Consider the following 12818-nt stretch of genomic DNA (forward strand, 5'->3'; position numbering starts at 1 on the left):
CACACCCACCAGGCCTAAAAGAGCCTGCCACGACCGCGCCCTCACACACACATGCACACACCCATAAACACCTGACCGTAACCCACATGGAAAACAGGACAGCAGACACAACCATAATAACAATAACCACAATAACAATGATAATAACTACAATAGTAGTCCAGACTGCTCACGGACCCCGAATCCCTGGAACTGGGTCCGTGACAACAGAAGCTGTTGTGAACACAAACAGAGGAACAAACTCGCTGATGTAACCTGACCCAGGCAGCCGGGCGTGATACCTGTGTTTGGATATGAAAGTAGACTCGGTTCTTTGTCCTCTAAGGGCTGATGAAAAAGGTACAGAGTGAAAGAAGGACACACGGCAGATGTACGTATTTTATCTTTCATTTATTTTTACTGTAATTCTGTCTTCTGTCCTGCTACCTATGAATTATTAGCCAGTCAGCTATCTGGTGAACGTGGTTAAATATTTCAGTCAGTGCACATCATCATGTGAAGCTAAGACCAAATCAGCTGATTATATGGGATAATGTTGTCCTCTGAAAGGGGCTCGTGACCACAAAACCTTTGAGAACCTTTTTACTGGACTGAGGAGGCTGAAGGTTTCCCACTGCAGGCAGAACAGACTCTGTTGGAAGGACTAAAGGTGAGACATGAACCATGAATTCGTTTTTTTTTCTGTTTTCAGATAATCAGATGATGGTTTTATGTGCTTTGACAAAACTGTTAATGCCTCTGGGTGATGAGCTCTCTGTGTAGTTTATCATGTGTCTGATTTAGGTGGCTGGATCATTTCTGACTTTGTCAGGACGCAGAGCCCTACAGTTCTTAACATAATTATTATTCGATTAAAATGTTTTACGCCATTTAGTAACTGCATAATTTATGTTTAGTTGTTCAAACCCTTTACTTGATGGATGAAATTCAGTAGCCAGGGGCAGGAAATTCAGCAAAACATCAGAACAAGGCAGTGTTTAACCAGTTTAACCAGTTTAACCAGTTTAACCAGTATAACAGTGTAGGCGTGTCATCAGTACAGTGAGCACCTGTATTCAAAACAATAACAGATAAGAGAAAAACAAGGAAGTGAGCTACAGAATAAAACACACTGATAGTGGACATTTGGTGAGCTTTGAAATATTTTCATTTTATTTTATTTTTTTTTAAAAATTAAAATGTTTTTATTGTATTATTTTAAGATGTTTCTTTAAATCCTGCAGTGGTTACACACAGTCTAAGAATGAAAGAAAAGCTGAGAAAGCTGAAGAAGAGCATCATTTCTAAAATATGTGTTATGTGATCTACGATGTGTAGCAGGAAAATACTTTTACTTAAATACAGACTCGAACTCCTGAAGTATAAAGTGGTGAAAGTAAGAAAAGATCTTAATAGAGAAAGCACAGAATCAGATCTTATCCCAGTGCAGACAGCAAACAGCTGCAGACAGACAGTGGTCGCAAATTTTGAAGCCACCCTGATAACCTTCTCCCACCAACGATGTAGAGATCCAACTCAAAAAGATGCGAAAGAGGCGAAGAGGAAAAGAGTAGAATTCTTGGAACAGAGTTTAATACACTGAATCACATGAACAGCAGGAAAAATACATACAGACATTTAGCAAGAGAATTACATAGCAGAAAGCAAGCAAAGCAAAATCCCGGGGTGTACAGCCTTAAGCACAGACAGCAGAGCAACACAGAGACGAAGCAGCAGCAGGAGGAAAAAAGAGCTGGGGGTGTCCACTGGTCCCCTAATATATAGGGACCAGTATCCCCGCCCCCTGCTGCTGGGTAACTTTCCTACGCGCCCAACACAGCTGCAGGGGTCAAGTAGAGTCCGAGGTCTTGGCCAAAGGCCAGTCAGGACCCCTTGCGCTGGCTTATCACAACAGGTCATGACACGGTCAAACATCACACATTAATCCTAATTATTAAATCTTACATAGCAATTGGCACAATCTTATAACTACATCAGTGTAGGTTCAAAGTATGTGTGTGTGTGTGTGTGTGTGTGTGTGTGTGTGTGTGTGTGTGTGTGTGTGTGTGTGTGTGTGTGTGTGTGTGTGTGTGATTATATCGTATGATATTTTATCGTGATGTGTTCAGGATCTCTGTTACAATGTTACTGTTTTGGTTGTGCTGCATGAAAGACGTTGAGTGTGTATTGGAGGAGGTTAGTTACCAGAGCTGGAGAGTGACTTATTCAGGTGAACTCTCAACAGCATTAACTGTCCTGTTACTGTAAAACCTTAATAAACCTCGGTGAAGCAAAATGTCTTGTGCATAAGACTCTACGTGAAAGTTAAAATATATATGTTCAGTGCACATAGATATATAGTGTATATAGTTACATAATTATACATATCAAACAAAAATCCACCACAAGACAGTGTTCAGGAAGATGATGAAAAAGTGAATCTTTGATCTGATTTATATCATGTAAGTTTTTTTTATGTTTTTTTTTATGTTTTTTTTATAATATATTATATAATATAATATAATATAAAACTATTATTATACTTAAACAAGTCACCACCTTCTCCCTATCAAATATCTCAATAAACAGAAAAAAATAAAATCTGTGTTTTATTCTCACTTTTCTCTCCCATCAGGTGACTGCAGGTTTTTACCAACATGGAAAGGTATCACACAAAACCTTGCATTATCTTCACTGCTAAAAGAACAAAAACAGAAGTGATTTCATACATGCAGTAACTCTCTACAACAAACCTGCTCTCTGTTTTGTTCATTCAAATTAACCCTGCAAAGTTTTTCCAGCGTATGTTCCACCTGGAGATTAAAAAAGTGTATATATATAACCCTGCCTTATTCTTTTCCTCACTCCTCAGACCAGACTCTCCTGAGCCTGAGATCAGACCCAGATCTCCACAGGAAGATCGCCCTGACTTTAAAAGAAGGGAACTGACTCCTGATGAGAGGTAAGACTTAACAAAATGTTAAACGTATCTTAACTCCATGAATAAACAGTGAGAAGGTTTGGTTTAGTCATTGATTATTAATTTTTTTTTAGCTTTGTTCACAAAAAGAAGAATAAACAAACAGACTAAAGAGAACATTGTGAAGAGCATCAAAGTTTTTAGCCTTACTGTAATATTATCACTGTGACTAGCTCCAAGTTTATCCTACTTTTTGTGTCTGAAGGCTAAAAATGTAATTTCTCTGCCTGATGGTCTTTTTCTCTGTTCACCAGGATCAGTGAGACACCAGATGCTCCTGAAGCTGATCCTGGACCCACATGTCTGTCTTTGAAGAGTGATCGGTCAAAGGATGAATTCATCTACTTTAAAGGAACAAAATCTGTTGCTGCTGAGGAGTAAGACATTCACATTTACCTTACAGCTCTGTGGTACACCTGGCCTCAGTTCTGAGATTAAAGAGCTCCATGTGTAAGACTGACAGGCTGCTGATACGATTTTTTAATGTGTATTTTAAGTTTTTTTACTCAGAAAAAAGCTTCAGTTGCTGCTGTAAGATGCTTTTACTTGCTGCTGGTATTTTAAAGGCACAAAGGTCAAATTTGAAATGAAACACTTCAACACAACAACACGAATCTGACTTTTTTAATGTGATGATGTAATGTGCAGGAAATATCCATAATATGGTCATTACAAGAACACTGGTACAGAACCATCACTGACCTGTTAGTTTTGGACTAGTGGAGTTAAATAAATAAATAAATAAATAAGTCTATAAATTAACATAATAGGTTTGTTACAGCACAGTTGTGCTTGTTTTAATCAGGATGATTTTCTAACAGTAGAAGAAGAAATCTTTGGCTTGTATTTATGTGCAAAATGGTTCAAATGTCTTCATAATGTCTCCAAAGAGCTGATCAGGAGAGTCTGCAGCATCAAACTGATCTGGACTCAGTATTTAAGGTTTGTACATGTACACCAACCTCTGTTTGTAATTATTTTCATGTTGCACAGTCCAATATTCATCATAAAATAATGGCAAAATATCAGAAGTAATTCAACAGGGAAATAATTTATTACTTTATTTGTATTTATAAAACACTTTTCAAAACAAAGTTTCAGCATAACTTTATAACACGACCTGAAAATAAGGCGCAAGTACCCTTTACTTACGTGGAATTTGCAGGAAACTATAAGGTACATAAGATGTAAGATGGGGAAATAACCGAGTACTTAGAATTATTTAATTTAATTTATGTTATTATTTTATTGTTTCCTTTGTTAAATTCAAAACACACAAAACAAATCTGTGAAAAATGACACACACAAAATGACACACTTATCCAAGATATTTTGGAATTATATATTTTTTCTCTGGCAGAAGTTTTAATTTAATTAGTTACCTGCATATCTTTTAACGCTGTATTTCTGTTAAATTGAAAACACACAAAAAAACAAATCTGTAAAAAAGTGTTTTTTACTATGAAGATCTGATTTTTTTATGAATTCAGATTGTGTCATTATTTTCCAGATGCTAGAGGACAGCATTATCATGTTTGTGAAGAACGAGCTAAAGAAGATGCAGAATGATCTGAATCCAGATTATTCAGAGTGTCAGAGGGATGAAGAGGAGGTGTTGGACAGTGAGGAAGAGAAGCAGAGAAGGAGCAGCAGAGAAGCATTTCTGAAACTTGCAGTTAACTTCCTGAGAATAATGAAACAGGAGGAGCTGGCTGACTGTCTGCAGAGCAGTGAGAGGATTTCTCTTCATAAATTCAGTCTTTAATGGAATGAAATTGTCAAAATTTCCATTACTATAACACTCATGTTTCTGTTGCTTTCCTGTAGAAAGTCCTGATCCACTTTGTGAGGATACATTTAAATGTAACCTGAAGAAGAAGTTCCAGTGTGTCTCTGAGGGGATTGCTAAACCAGGAACCCAAATCACTCTAAATGAGATCTACACAGAGCTCTACATCACAGAGGGAGGGACCAGAGAGGTCAACACTGAACACGAGGTCAGACAGATTGAAATGTTCTCCTGGAAACCAAACAGACCAGAAACAACAATCAGGTGTGAAAACATCTTTAAAGCTTCGACTGAAAGAGACAAACCAATCAGAACAGTTCTGACCAAAGGAGTGGCTGGCATCGGGAAAACATTCCTGACACAAAAGTTCACTTTGGACTGGGCTGAAGAAAAGACCAACCAGGACATCCAGTTCATTTTTCCATTCCCATTCAGAGAGCTGAATTTACTGAGGGATAAAAAGTTCAGCTTAGTGGGATTTATTCATCACTTCTTTACTGAAATCAAAGAAGCAGGAATCTGTAACTTTAAAAAGTTCAAAGTTGTGTTCATCTTTGATGGTCTGGATGAGTGTCGACTTCCTCTGAACTTCCACATCACTGAGATCCTCACAGATGTTACAGAGTCCACATCAGTGGATGTGCTGCTGACAAACCTCATCAGGGGAAAGTTGCTTCCTTCTGCTCACATCTGGATAACCACAAGACCTGCAGCAGCCAATCAGATCCCTGCTGACTATATAGACATGGTTACAGAGGTCAGAGGGTTCACTGACCCACAGAAGGAAGAGTACTTCAGGAAGAGACTCAGAGTCAAGGAAGAGACTAACACCATAATCTCTCACATGGAGACATCACGAAGCCTCCACATCATGTGTCACATCCCAATCTTCTGCTGGATCACTGCTACAGTTCTAGAGAGTTTGTTAAAAACCAAACAGGCTGGAGGGAAGCTGCCCAAGACACTGACTGAGATGTACATTCACTTCCTGGTGGTTCAGACCAAAGTGAAGAACATCAAGTATGATGGAGGAGCTGAGACAGATCCTCTCTGGAGTCCAAAGAGCAGTAAGATGATTGAGTCACTCGGGAAACTGGCTTTTCAGCAGCTGCAGAAAGGAAACCTGATCTTCTATGAATCAGACCTGACAGAGTGTGACATTAATGTCAGAGAGGCCTCAGTGTACTCAGGAGTGTTCACACAGGTCTTTAAAGAAGAGAGAGGGCTGTACCAAGAGAAGGTTTACTGTTTTGTCCATCTGAGTGTTCAGGAGTTTCTGGCAGCTCTTCATGTCCATCTGACATTCACCAACTCTGGTATCAACCTGCTGAAAGAAGAAGAAACAGCATCAGTGCAGAGTGGAGAGTCTTTAGTACAATATTTCTACCAGAGTGCTGTGGACAAGGCCTTGAAGAGTCCAAATGGACATCTGGACTTGATTCTTCGCTTCTTCCTGGGTCTTTCGATACCAGCCAATTGGGATCACCTACAAGGCCTGCACACACAAACAGGAATCAGCTCACAGATAAATGAGGAAACAGTCCAATATGTTAAAGAAAAAATGAATGGCACTCTCTCTCCAGAGAAAAGCATTCATCTGCTCCACTGTTTGAATGAATTGAAGGATGACTCTATAGTAAAGGAAATCCAACATCACCTGAGTTCAGGACAACTGTCTAAAGTTGATCTCTCTCCTGCACAGTGGTCAGCTCTGGTCTTCATCCTACTTTCATCAGAAACAAGTCTGGATGTTTTTGACTTGAGGAAATACTCAGCTTCAGAAGCGGCTCTTCTGCAGCTGCTGCCAGTGGTCAAAGCCTGTAAGAAAGTCCAGTAAGTATCCAGTTTAATCCTGGCAAGATATTGCTTTAACCCTCTCAAGGCAGGCGTTGCAGATTTGCAACACTTAAAAGCTAACAACCTGATTACCCCACATACATATTTTATATGTATAAAAATTTTTTTTTACTCAGAAGTACCACTGCAGGTATTCTTTTGTGTATTAGCAACAGAAACTTAATTTGAGCCTGAGAGAGTTAAAGTGTTTATTTCAAATGGTTGCAAAGTTCACTGATATACTGATATGTTTCTAGGTTGAGTGGCTGTAACCTCACAGAGAGAAGCTGTGAAGCTCTTTCCTCAATTTTAAGTTCTCAGTCCTCCAGACTGAGAGAGCTGGACATGAGTAACAATAACCTCCAGGACTCAGGAGTGAAGCTGCTTTGTGTTGGACTTGGGAATCCACACTGTGTGCTGGAAACTCTCAGGTTAGCTGACTCTTTGTTTCAGGAGATTTGGATATTTCACAACAACTGTCATTATTTTATAGATGTTAACATGTTGTTTCTGTTGTGGTGTAAGCTCTGAAAGAGAACAGTAGAGTAGAAAGTGAAAAACACACACTTCATAAATCATAAAAATATGACTTTATTTATGATTGTCCATCATAGCAAAAAAGACAGAAAGTGTCACGGCGGGGTGCGCCGATGTGTGCGGAAGCAGGACCCAAAAGCAGATGATGACGAGGAATAGTAATGATTAACAGAAAAATGAACCTTTATTGCGATGACGGCAGGAAATGAACCAAGAGACCAAAGCAAACAGGCAAAACACTAAGAAACAAAACACTGAACTGACAAAACACGAAGAAACAAAACACTAAAGGTACTAAGACCAAAAACTATAACTATGACCGAGGTGGAAAATAAACAGGCTAAGACTATGACCATGATTCTGGTGAGAATAAACAGACGAACTGACAATGGCATGAAGAAAACAAAAGGCTTAAATACACACATGAGGTGATCAGGGGAAGTGGAGACACATGAGGAAACAGCTGACTGACATGAATCTAATGACAGGACCAGGAGGAGTGAAACTAAATACAATGACCAAAGAACACATGACATTGTCAGAATAAAACAGGAAATGACAACACAACTTAACAGACCTAATACGTGATGAAATAAATAGAAAACCCCAAAACATAGAAAACCCAGGAACAATAACTGCCTAAACTAAAGGCAAATAGGAATTAACACAAACTAATAACATATCAAAAAATACAAAGAAAACTCAGAGTGCTGGGTCAGAGACCCAGCCTGTGACAGAAAGTCAATGTGTTTTGTTCTTTTTTTAAACTGAGTGAAGAAAAGCCAGTTTGTTTGTTTTTGTAACAACTTTAACTGAAATCAGAATCTGTTAGTTCGACTGTACATCATCAAATTCAGAGCAGTTCCTAACAATGATGTGACATGTTGATGTGTTTGAAGGTTGTCAGGCTGTCAGATCACAGGAACAGGCTTCACCTCTCTGGCCACAGCTCTGCGCTCCAATCCCTCCTATTTGAAAGAGTTGGACTTGAGCTATAATCATCCAGGAGACTCAGGAATGAAGCTTTTTTCTCTTCAAAAGGAGGATCCACATGTGAAACTGGAAATACTCTGGTAGGAAAACAGGAAACAAAGCTGAAAATATATTTTTCTCCAGGATATTGTAAGGTAACCACTGACCTAATTGCCAGTAAAACAGTCTGTATGTCCAGTTAAATGGGCAGCTGTGTGGGTGAATGACTCAGAACCAATGGCAGCCAAAAGCCCATGTGTGGGCACACAAGGAAGGATACACAGCTTGAAGGAGAATGTAACAAATAGATAAGGATTGGACCCTATTGACTTTTAAAGACTGTAAATCTTCCTAGATGCAGATGTTTTAAAACACTTCTTTAAAGTGTGTCTCAAAATACCAACATCACATGACCATGGCCAAGTGAGGTTTTGATGTGTTTAACCCCAGTTCTGACAGGTGCCTTTGTGGTGGTTCTGGGTCTGTGATCCAGTTTATAGTTTATTTTTGCTGCTTCCTGCTGCGTTCCCTATGTCCTCGCTTGTTGCTCCACACAGTCACAGCCTCACCTCCCTGTTTTTATCCAGGTGAGGCGCCACGATTCCGATTTTCATGAACAAGTCATCTGTGCAGGAACACGTTATTTTTAATTATGATTGAGAAGAATAATATATGCTCTCAATTCAATTAAGTACTCAGATTCAAAGTGTAATTAAATAAATATTGACTGAATTGGAATGTTTGCTGTCATAGCCTCCTGAGAATCAAGAAAAAAGCAATCTTCTCATTGAACTTTTTATTGTTTTCCTTCCTCTTTGGAGCTAAAAGAGGCCACCTAAACACATGAAATATCAGTGGAAAGCCCAGGATGTCTTCTATTTAGTAAATGAGTACCTTAGTACATAAGGTACCTCAAAAAGTCAAAAGACTAACTTCTCTCTTCTAGTTTTTTTCAGCAGATGTTATCAAAAATGTTTCTAAAAATGTGATCCACAGCATCAAGTGACTTCATCCTCAAACAAACAGTGGACTCTGCATGCAGTAGCTCTATTGATGCTGGAAATAACCGAAGCTACAAAACAAAAACAATAACAGGAACAACTTGACTTAATACCAAACAGGCTAACAGAGATTACATGCACCAAGAGGAAGGGGTCAACAACGAGCAGAGTGAAACACAGACAATATATACACAGGAATACAAGCTGGACACACGTTCTCTCAATGAACTCACCACACACTTAGACAGCTGAATTTGAACACACAATATCCTCATCATATTTACATGATGATGAATGACCCACAAAGACTTTCCCTCCTGCTCCGTTATTCCCACTGACACTTCTGGTGGAAACGTCTCATAAACAACAGGAGAAAGACTCGGACTGAGTTTAGAGGTTGCTGAAATGCTGCTGCAAGAAAGTATGAAACCAATACAGAATATATAATCATGAAACCAAGAATAATTAAAAGTACAAAACCAGAAAAAAACCTAAACATCCCAAAACTCCAAACGCTGGGTCCAAAATCCATCATCCTGGTCACAAAGAGCCGGGCCCAGCGTATCCAAACAAGGCCGTGGAAAACAAGTCCCCCTCCATGGAGCTTTTCTAAACACAGGAGACAACGCACACTCGACGTCGCTTACCACCCAAACCATGCCGCCAGTAAAGCCTGAGCTTTACCTGAAAACCACCTCTTCTCCCTCACCTTTTCCGTGGTCTAGAGGGACCACCGAAATCGCCTGACGAGGATCCAGTTAATGGAGGAGGGTGGAAAATGCCAGAGGACAACGAGACATCGTGTGGCATCATAGAGGACCAGATGGATAGCAAAGCCAGGCGATCATGCACCTAGGCAGCAAATACATCATTAAAACTGAGTGAGAACAGTAAAGCAGAAAAAAATAACACAACAGTAGTAGAGCACGACAAACTGCACCTGGCAGTGGTAGAGCCAAACACAGGCGCCATCATACCAGAAGTTTTAGTTTTAGTTCACCTGGTTGAGAAGATAACTGTAACACTTTTGTTTCATTGTCACCCCTTGCCAATGTTTTGTGTCAGATTGGGTTCCCAGACTTATTCTCAGTCTGGAGCTTACTGTGTGCTTTTATGCCAATAAATGCAGAACCACTGTAAGCTTTGAAACAGGACTTTGACTTTCCTGGTGTCAAATAAAAGTAAAGCAAGTATTTGTTATTTCATGCAGAGCTGATACAGTCATGTGAAAAGTTAGAATTCTTCATAAAGCGATTCCATCCATCCATTCGCTTCCGCTTATCCTTTTCAGGGTCGCGGGGGGCGCTGGAGCCTATCATAAAGCGATTCCTCTCAAGTTATTCAAATCCTGTGCACTGTGTGCACACATATTTTTATACATGATTTTGACCTTTTTTACTTGTCTAATACACTTCACTGTCAGGTTGTATTCAGGTAATTTAAGAACCTGGTACGGACCAGATGATTTCTTTTTTTAATTGTGCTTTGATACATAAAACCTTAGAACCGTAGAAAGTGTATATCTGTTTGACTTTATTAAGAGAAAAAATAAAACACAAGGTTATTTTCTAGAAAAGATGAATCAGAGAATATAAAGGCCACGTCTGCACACTAAAAGATAATGTGCTCATTTCAGTGTGGAGCCTCAAGGAGTCCAGTGGATGAGACCAGGTCTAAAGAAATGTAAGTGTGTTTTTGATTTATGAGCTGCATTCACACAATCGTGTACTGTTCTACATTTTTTGTCACGGTTCCCTTTTAGATTTCTGTGATCTGACGCTGGATTCAAACACAGCACACAGAAACCTCAAACTGTCTGATGACAACAAGGAGGTGACACATGTGGAAGAAGATCAGCTGTATGCTGATCATGATCATAGGTTTGATCAGTGGCCTCAGCTGCTGTGTACCAACAGTCTGACTGGTCGCTGTTACTGGGAGGTCGAGTGGAGAGGAGAAGTTCATGTTGCTGTAGTTTATGGAGGAATCAGACGGAAAGGAGAAGAGGATGAAAGCAGGTTTGGAAGGACTCATCAATCCTGGAGTCTCAACTGCAGTGATGATAAGGGTTACTATGCAAGTCACAAATTTGATTTAAGAGCCATCCCTCTTCTCCCCTCAGCTCTCTCTCACAAAGTAGCAGTGTATGTGGACTGTTCTGCAGGAATTGTGTCCTTCTACAGTGTCTCCTCTGATAAACTGATCCACCTGCACACCTTCAACACCACCTTCACTGAACCTGTATATGCTGGGTTTAGGGTGAAGCCTGACTCTAATATCCACCTCTGTGCTGACTCAGAATGATGAACTTACGGTGCAGAGAAATATTCTCACATTGGTGTTTCACACTTTTCCTCACTTAGTATATCAGGTATACTGTCTCGTACATATATTCGTTTGTTTTTCAGTCCAGAGATGTTGGATCAGACTGATTCTCCTGAAAATTTTTTTTTATCATCTTATTGTCTTTGGTGCCTGTTTTTAAGAGCAGATATCAGTTTTTACTTATATACTACAGTTTAAATACCCACAGGACTTTTAGTGCTGAGGAAAGAGGAACTGTATTTTTAAATCTGTTGCATTACTATCATCTATTACTAAATCTGTTGCATTATACACATTTTAATCATGCTTACACTGATGGATGAAATCTTTGGAACATATAATTTAGACATTTTAGACGTTGTTGGTTAGACTTTATGATGATGAGCGCTGCAGGCTCTAAATATTTTGTGTAAGGAGGAAGGAGTATTTTAATCTGTTTGACTGGGTCCAGTGAGCTCACAGCGCCTCCAGCAGGTAGAGTCCAGTACTGTTTGTTTTTAAAGCTGTGAAAAGTTTTCTTCTCTGCTGTCAGTGTCTGTTTGGAGCCAAGTTACTAAAGAGGTCTTTTATTTGAGCCAGTTTAAATGGTTGAAATTTGATATATCGGTTTGTCTCCTCACTAACAGGGCCTAAAATACAACTCAGCTGAGAAGAAAACACAAAAGAGCACCACCTGGTGGCCATAGGTGGAAGCACAAATGAAAGCAAAGCACACATACACAGCTCCTTCAAGTTTGGTGATGTGTGTAGCTCTCTGAACACATGAGGCAGACTTCATGTCACAGCCACTGCTGCAGCAGCAACAAAGTGAGCCACAAAAGACAAGAGCTGTTTCTCAACATCAAATACTCCAAGTTTGTTCTTCGTTAGTTGCTAATTCAAACTTGGCAAATTAACTTAAGCGCCCACACTTCTTAGCATGGAAGGACACACACACACACACACACACACACACACACACACACACACACACACACACTTTCACTGTGATTAATATATAAAAGTCAACCAATGTGTGACTTAAAAAAAATGAGCTTTACATTTCCAGTTTGTCAAATTCCACTTAGCAGTCCTTCCCTTTAAATACTCTCCTGTCCTCTTTGTTATCTTTTTCCTTCTCTGAGTGAAGTTAGCTCTTTCTTTTCTCTCCCTGTGAAATACAGCAGCTTCACCAGTTTGTGTATTTGCTGATGCTTGTTGAGATTATAGAAATGTTGCATTTGAAATTACCTGACAGTTAAAACAGTTACTCCCTTTCTGTTTGCTCCTCTTCGGTGGCGCATGCTGCTCAAGTACCACAACTTATGGACACCTGCAGTCGTTCCAGTGTGTTGTGACAAAAAAACCCTCAAAAAAACAAAAAAGATGGCCCCACATTTAACCGCTGACTTTGGCACAC

General features: G+C 39.6%; 1 protein-coding gene across 1 annotated transcript; it reads left to right on the forward strand.

The window, feature by feature from the left end:
- Window positions 1-324: 324 nt before the first annotated feature.
- Window positions 325-11398, forward strand: LOC113017511 (protein NLRC3-like). Its single transcript, XM_026160658.1, has 12 exons — window positions 325-370; window positions 550-649; window positions 2615-2644; window positions 2852-2941; window positions 3214-3336; window positions 3850-3901; window positions 4470-4689; window positions 4787-6581; window positions 6842-7015; window positions 8021-8194; window positions 10731-10777; window positions 10857-11398. Exons 3-12 carry the CDS (start codon window positions 2637-2639, stop codon window positions 11396-11398), a joined length of 3225 nt encoding a protein of 1074 aa, XP_026016443.1. The 5' UTR covers window positions 325-370; window positions 550-649; window positions 2615-2636.
- The last annotated feature ends 1420 nt before the right edge of the window (window positions 11399-12818 follow it).

Source organism: Astatotilapia calliptera, unplaced genomic scaffold (genome assembly GCF_900246225.1).
Source record: "Astatotilapia calliptera unplaced genomic scaffold, fAstCal1.2 U_scaffold_14, whole genome shotgun sequence".
Taxonomy (NCBI): Eukaryota; Metazoa; Chordata; class Actinopteri; order Cichliformes; family Cichlidae; genus Astatotilapia; species Astatotilapia calliptera.

Bases quoted from the DNA above. Each gene is read 5' to 3' on its own strand.
- LOC113017511 (XM_026160658.1), top strand. The intron at 7,016-8,020 runs GTTAGCTGACTC...ATGTGTTTGAAG, and splicing joins TGTGTGCTGGAAACTCTCAG to GTTGTCAGGCTGTCAGATCA. The intron at 8,195-10,730 runs GTAGGAAAACAG...TGCTCATTTCAG, and splicing joins GTGAAACTGGAAATACTCTG to TGTGGAGCCTCAAGGAGTCC.